The following is a 6,434-nucleotide window of genomic DNA, read 5'->3' on the forward strand; positions in this document are numbered from 1 at the left end:
TCTAGATCTCTCCAGTTCAAAAAAAAAAAAAAGATAATAATAAATAAAATGAAATAAACAGTTCTTTTAAAAAAACACGAAGTGCAGTGACCTATGTTTTTACAAATAAAGTAGATTGGGTAGTAGTTGTGTGAAGTAACATAAATCCTACTTTTAGTCTTTATATGTTGCTGACATTGACATAGTAAGAGAAACAAAAATCTGGTAATGAGACACAAAATCTATTCATAACTGTTCCATGAAGTGCTACTATATTCTATATACATGACAAGCAAACATTTCTTTAGGTGATTAGTAATTATCATGGCATTAGTTACCTCTAATTGTATGGGTTATGTACCATGAACTATCAGGTGATTACATATATGTGTGTATACATACATACACACACACATAAATACACACACACACACACAATATGTATTTATATTAGCTCATCTCATCTGGAAAGTCATTTTTCTCTGCAAAAATGTGTTATGACTTTCCCAACAACCCAACATATATGTGTTTATATATATTTAAAAGAGAGATTATATATGTGTATATATACATCTTTATATATGCTATATGTGTATATATAATATACATATATGCATTTATATATTTTATATATTATATATGTATTGTATATATGTATTTATACTTACACATATATATTTAAAAGACAGAGAGATTATACACAGTATATAAATATCAGGTGAGTCCTTAAAGTTAATCTTTTTTGTAACACACAGATAGTAAGTACCAGGCTCAACAAAAAAACAAGGATCAGGAGAGGGATTGCAAAAATTCTGCATGCTAGCTTGAGTTTACTGCTTCACCAGTATTTGATCAGGAATGGTCATAAACCCTTGATACCATGTAATGACATTGGTTTTCAATGGAAACCATTTCTGTGTAATTGTTTTTTGGCTCTGTCTCTTTTCTACTATTATTCCTTTTTTTTTTGTTTTTAGTTTTATTTATTTATTTCTTCCATTAGCAAGAGATAGAGAAAAGGGAGATATATATAGAGAGATGCACCTTCAACAGGGTCCTGATGCCAAAATCCACTCCCAGCCTCAGCCAGCCCCTGGTCATGGGCATACAGGCTTGGTGTGCACACGGAGGTCTCTGGACACATATCTGGAACTTTTCCAGATTCTCAAGCAATGACCAGTGGCTAAGTTTTCACTAGGTTCTGACCTTGTAGTTGGATTCATATAGATTGTATAGAAACAAACATTTTCTTTTCTCTCTCATCTTACCCCTCCTTTGAGAAGAGCAAATAAAGGAAAAATTATACAGCATACAACTTGAAATGAATTTTAAGGAGTATATAATTAAAAACTAAAGGAAAAGGGAGATTTTTTTTTCTTTTTTTGGGGGGGGGAGGGAGACGTTTTTGCTATAGGGCACGTGCCCTTGCCAGAAAGAAAGAGAGAGACAGAGATAGAAAGAGAGAAATCAACCTCCAGGGAGGATGGCCATGCCGCAATCCCTTCTCCTCCATTCTCCTCTTGGGATTTTGGGCACGCACGCACGCATGCACACACACCTGCCCACGCACGCATGCACACACACCTGCCCGGCGTGAGTTTAAGACACCAGGTCTGGGACTCGAACCACGCTCCACTACGTGGGAATCCAGCAACATAGCCATTACACTAACTGCTTGTCCAGAAAAGGGAGATATTTTTACCATTACATATAAACGTTATTTCAAAGGTCTATTAAGTTTTATAAGTAAGGTTGTATTTTCTACAACACTAGCTATTTTTTTTTGCCCCAATTTTTAGTAGAATTTCTCTCAAAATTCAAATCAAACTATTCATTGGATGGCATTTTGTCAATAATTTCCAAATCTGGTTTGGTACAAAAGTTGGCCTTTTGGTGTGCATTGCAACTTGTTCTCAATCTGAAAATATAATTTGTCTTGCCTACAGGGTGTGTTTGGCTGTCATTGTTGCTGTTGAGTAAGTAAGTTCAGGTAGACTAGGGTAATACAAAGCATAGAGGGTTTGGAACATGGAGGCTTAGGGTTTTTGTGTGACTGAGTCAGTGACAGAGCATCTTTTAACCTTCATTTACCTGATTTTTATAGTAAAAACTTAAGACTAATTGATCTCTTATTATCTCTTTTGGCTCTCAAGCTCCTTAGTTCTAAGAATTTACCTGGCTATCCAAATACAGAAACTCCAGATCTGAAATTATTCAGGTGACACTGGTCCAAATACACCCAGTTCTGAGTCTACACCTCATAGATTCCTAGCTCTCTCTCATTAATAATGTGCAGTTTGTTCTGTACTTGACATCCTTTCTCTGACACCACACAGAGAGTACTATATTAAGATCCTCTGGTTTGAGGATGGTTTTGACATCATTGTAACAATGAGTAAGGAACTTTTATTTTGTTTGCATTTGTTTCAAACTACATATGAACCCCTCCCTCACTCTCTCCTAAACTTTTCATTAGACTAGAGAGAAAGCAAACCATAAGGAATAATGCAAAGGAATTTTCAGCTTGTGGAATTGTCTTTAGATCTCCTGAAGGGATTGAAACTGGAGAATTTTCTTTCAACAGGGAATTTGGTTAACCCATAGTGATGACTGTCTAAAAATTCTTGTTGGTTTTTAATTTAAGCCAAATAATACATTCAGACCTCAGCTGCTTAAGTTATGGGGTCAAAGTGAAGATAAATAAGTAGGTTTCTACAATTCATTAAATCCTGGCTTTTATCAGGCTTTAAGACCTGTAAGTGTTTATTAAATGTCCATAACATAGGCCTAATTTCTCTGGGGATTTAATTCCATAACCACTTGATGAAGAAATGTCATTAACATTTCATAGATAGAGAAGTTATACACTATTACAAGTTACTCACTTTTTATAGGTAGAAAATCTGTAAGAAAAAAATTTATATATATAATGTTCATATCCTGGTTTGCCAGGTTAAAGAGTCTAGAATTCAGCTTTTAGCCACTAAGCTACACTGCCACCTACAAAAGTAACTGTGTGTGTGTGTAGTTAGCAAGCATGCACAAAAACCATCTTCCTCTGTGTGAACCTCACTAAGATATGTCCTGGTCAAGCTCTGAAATTGCACCATATGTTTATATTTAAGGGAGAAAAAGACACTAAATATTTACTCTTTTTTACTGTAGCTTATATATCAGGAATGAAACTGGAAAAAAATCTCACATACAACTGTGACTATGACATGTAATTTTGTCCTTTGAAACATCCTTTTCTATTTTTGTTAAGATATTTAAACATTAATGCGATGTCATTTGTAACTCTCCTATATACCTGTTCAGGCTTTCTGATCTCTCTGTTTTCTATTTTTCTTACTGTTTCATTTGATCCTTAAATTTGATGAAACTGTCCGAACTATTGTAGATAGCACAGTTGAGGACCATGTAGGAGGCCCTCAACTACTTTAACTCCCAGAAGAAATAGCAAAGAAAAAAAAAATAAGAGTATGCACATTCTCGAGAAAGCAACTTCTTTGAAATCTTTGGAATGATATGCAGAAGGATATTTATTATAATCAATAATAGAAGTTTAAAACGTTAATATTTTGTTGGCTCATAACAATACATGGTGAATGATTGCATACGGATAAACTTTAGGAGATAAAGCCTCCTTGTTAAAAAATGCACACTCGAGCTTCCTTTTCTCCTTTTGCCACTTTACTTTGGATCACAGGCCATGCAAGGATTGGAACCAGGAACAATTCAGACAGAAACAATTGTAGGCTACTATGAGAATTGCAAAGCAAGCACAGACGTTCTCGTTTTCTGATTCTGTCTTGAACTCCTGACTGATGTCTCTTCCAAACTCCCCCGAGTATGGCTATTCTACCCTCGCACCCACCTTCATTACTGATTATGTGAATTCTTTATTCTTTAACACCTGTGAGAGGGAAAGGACTCTTGCCCTGAGTAGCCAGGAGAGTGCACAGACCATCAAAGAGAAGAGCAAGAGACTCCCTATTCCCCCAACGGTCCTCTTCTGCTAGAGGAAGTACTTACTGTAAAACATTCCAATTTCCTAAACAGATCCTCTTCCCCAACGTCCCTTTTCCCCTTTTCCCTTCCAGTAAAAATGTTGGCTCCTTACACTGGCGGCATGGCTGTCTGGAATTCAGCCCACCTCCGTTCTGCCCTGGTCCACTTTATATCCTATTCCAAGCAGACAGAATAAAGCAGATCTCAGCAGAGACCTGGAATTCGGAGTCCTGTCTATTTCATTCAGCCTCCAAGAAGGAAGAGCGCTCATGCAGGAAAAACAAGTTGTCCTTTCCCAGTACCAGCCCCAGGACTGGGTTTCCAGCAAACAGACCAAGGTACAACCCCAGACGGAAACTCCCAGCCTTACTGGGGAAAAACGGGGTTTTCCAGAGACCTACTCCTTTAGGGTTTAAAAGCGCGTCCCCTGGGAGCTTCGCTTTCACTTCTCTGGGGAGTTCCGAGCTGCGAGAGCCCAGTTACTCGCCAACCTGAGCCGCTTGTGAGTAACGTGACGAAGCCGGGAGCATGGAAGGACGGGTTAGGCTCCGGGTTGGCAGAGGGCAGCGCTAGCTAGGGGCAGAATGGCAGACAGGCAGATAGCCTTTGGCTTTGAGACGCGGCCGCAAGCTGCACGGCTAAAGGGCGCGGAAGCCGCGGCTCTGCGTCTCGGGACAGAAAGTACTCAGGGACTGCTTGCAGCCTGTCAGGCGAAGCAACCCCAAGTGCAGGTGGTTATGGGCGCGGCTAGCGCTGCTGGTGGGAGAGCCGGGGCTGTAGGCAGGTCCAAAGTGCAAGGCCGGGCTATTCCCGGACGTGCTTTAGCGCAGGGGTGGACAGCGCGTCCCAGTGTCCCCCGGCGCTTCGGGCGCGCGAACCTGTGCGCCCGGGAGAGGAGCGCTTACCATGGAACATGGTCTGCGGGAGGCGGGCGTAGTCATGATGACAGCAACTGCAGCAGGAGCGAGCTCTCACGGCCCATAGTCACTCCCAGGACCCTGTTCTTACGAGGAGTTGCCTGGAGTCGGTTCCGGGCAGGGCGGACTCCGCAGCTGGTTCCTCTCACCCGCGCCGCGCCTGCTGTTTCATCCATCCCAAGGGGGGCGGCACACACCACCGCCCGGCTCAGCGCTTTGCCTTTTCCATAACTTCCGTAGGATCAGCCGGCGGTGTACTTTCAGTTTCTACTTTGCGCTTGGTTGGTAGGTTCAATCTCTCAATTCATCACTGGGGTGCCTTTATCATTCACCCACTTCTGGGCACCTAGCCCTTCCTTAGCCCTTGTCTTGCACCTGGGCCAGGATTAGACGAGGGCGCGAATGTCCAAAGCACAAGAGAACAACCAGCTAACTTCTGAATCAGAGCACTTGGGGCTAAAATACTTTCCAGATGATTTCCAAACGCCGGGGCAACGCTGGGCGACTGGGAGCTGAAAACACCCGTTGCTAATATGTCCACGGCAGCCACAAACGTGCAGGACGCAAGATGATGCCACTGAGAAAGCGTCTCAGCTCCTGCTGCTGATGTGGTGGACCTTGCCAAATCATCTTGTGAAAGAAAAAGGAAGTGAAGAATGATTAAGATTAGGGTCACGCCCTCTGTCCCTCCGGCCTCTCTAATCAGTCTTTTTGCCCTCTGCCTTCTGTGTATACACCCGATCAGATCAGGTGCGACCTCAAGGAAGTACAGTACTGCGTGTCCACCTAAACCGGTAGGTGATGCCTGTAGAAAATCAGCCCCCCAATGTGAATGGTAGAAATGGAAGCTGAATATGACAGTTAATAATGATGACTCCCATGTGTGTATTTATCTGCATGGGTAATAAATCAAACTTTCCTTTTTGATGGTGTGTCACTGAAGTGTTACATTTGCTTATGCCTAAGTTATCTCGGTATTTCCTTTCGTTTGGTTTCCAATATTCTGCAGAAGCCTCGCTTAAATGAAGGTGGATAATGTAAACCAGTAACAATGGCAATACAAATCATGTCTATGATTTATCGCACATTTGCTCCACAGCAGCATTATAGTAAGCATCGTATATCCATATAATATGAAATATATCTTAAGTAAAACTTTCTATAAGACAGAACATTTTCTTATCTGCACTGTACAGATTTGAGAACTGAGACTTCCTTAACTAACTTGCCGACGTTTACTAAGCTAACCGAGTTGAGACATATACCTGGTATATTTTGACTCTAGAGTCTGTGCTTGGGACTCTTGTGTCAGAAGTCCTTGTGAATAATGCAGGAATGTTGAAACTGATGCCAGGAAGGCGGTGGCATCATGCGGGTGTGCCTTTGCCCCAGTGTGGCGACCTCAGGAAAGGTTTCTGGAATTTGGGACTTCTAAATGGACACCTACACTTGATAAACTTGGGACGGGTGCAAAACCACATTCTGTTATAGTGAGAAGGAAGAAAAGAAGATAAAAGGAGGGAAAGA

The 6,434-nt window shown here is 41.4% G+C and overlaps 1 protein-coding gene and 1 long non-coding RNA gene across 5 annotated transcripts in view; one reads left to right on the forward strand and one right to left on the reverse strand.

Annotated features, from left to right (window-relative positions):
* Nucleotides 1–5,855, reverse strand: part of IL7 (interleukin 7) — a 69,019-nt gene extending 63,164 nt beyond the window's left edge. The window contains exon 1 of one of the 3 annotated variants that reach the window (XM_006165841.3): nt 4,896–5,855. In XM_006165841.3, the coding sequence (XP_006165903.1) occupies nt 4,896–4,905 (10 nt within the window). In that variant the 5' untranslated portion in view covers nt 4,906–5,855. The remainder of the gene's footprint in view (nt 1–4,895) is intronic. The other 2 variants (XM_014583110.2, XM_006165842.3) reach the window with 2 other exon arrangements.
* Nucleotides 3,641–6,434, forward strand: part of LOC114005592 (uncharacterized) — a 10,512-nt gene continuing 7,718 nt past the window's right edge. For both annotated transcript variants that reach the window (XR_003547429.1, XR_003547428.1), the window contains exons 1-2: nt 3,641–4,492; nt 5,653–5,701. This is a non-coding gene — a long non-coding RNA (uncharacterized LOC114005592). The remainder of the gene's footprint in view (nt 4,493–5,652; nt 5,702–6,434) is intronic.

This window comes from Tupaia chinensis, unplaced genomic scaffold (genome assembly GCF_000334495.1).
Source record: "Tupaia chinensis unplaced genomic scaffold, TupChi_1.0 Scaffold144057_1, whole genome shotgun sequence".
NCBI lineage: Eukaryota > Metazoa > Chordata > Mammalia > Scandentia > Tupaiidae > Tupaia > Tupaia belangeri.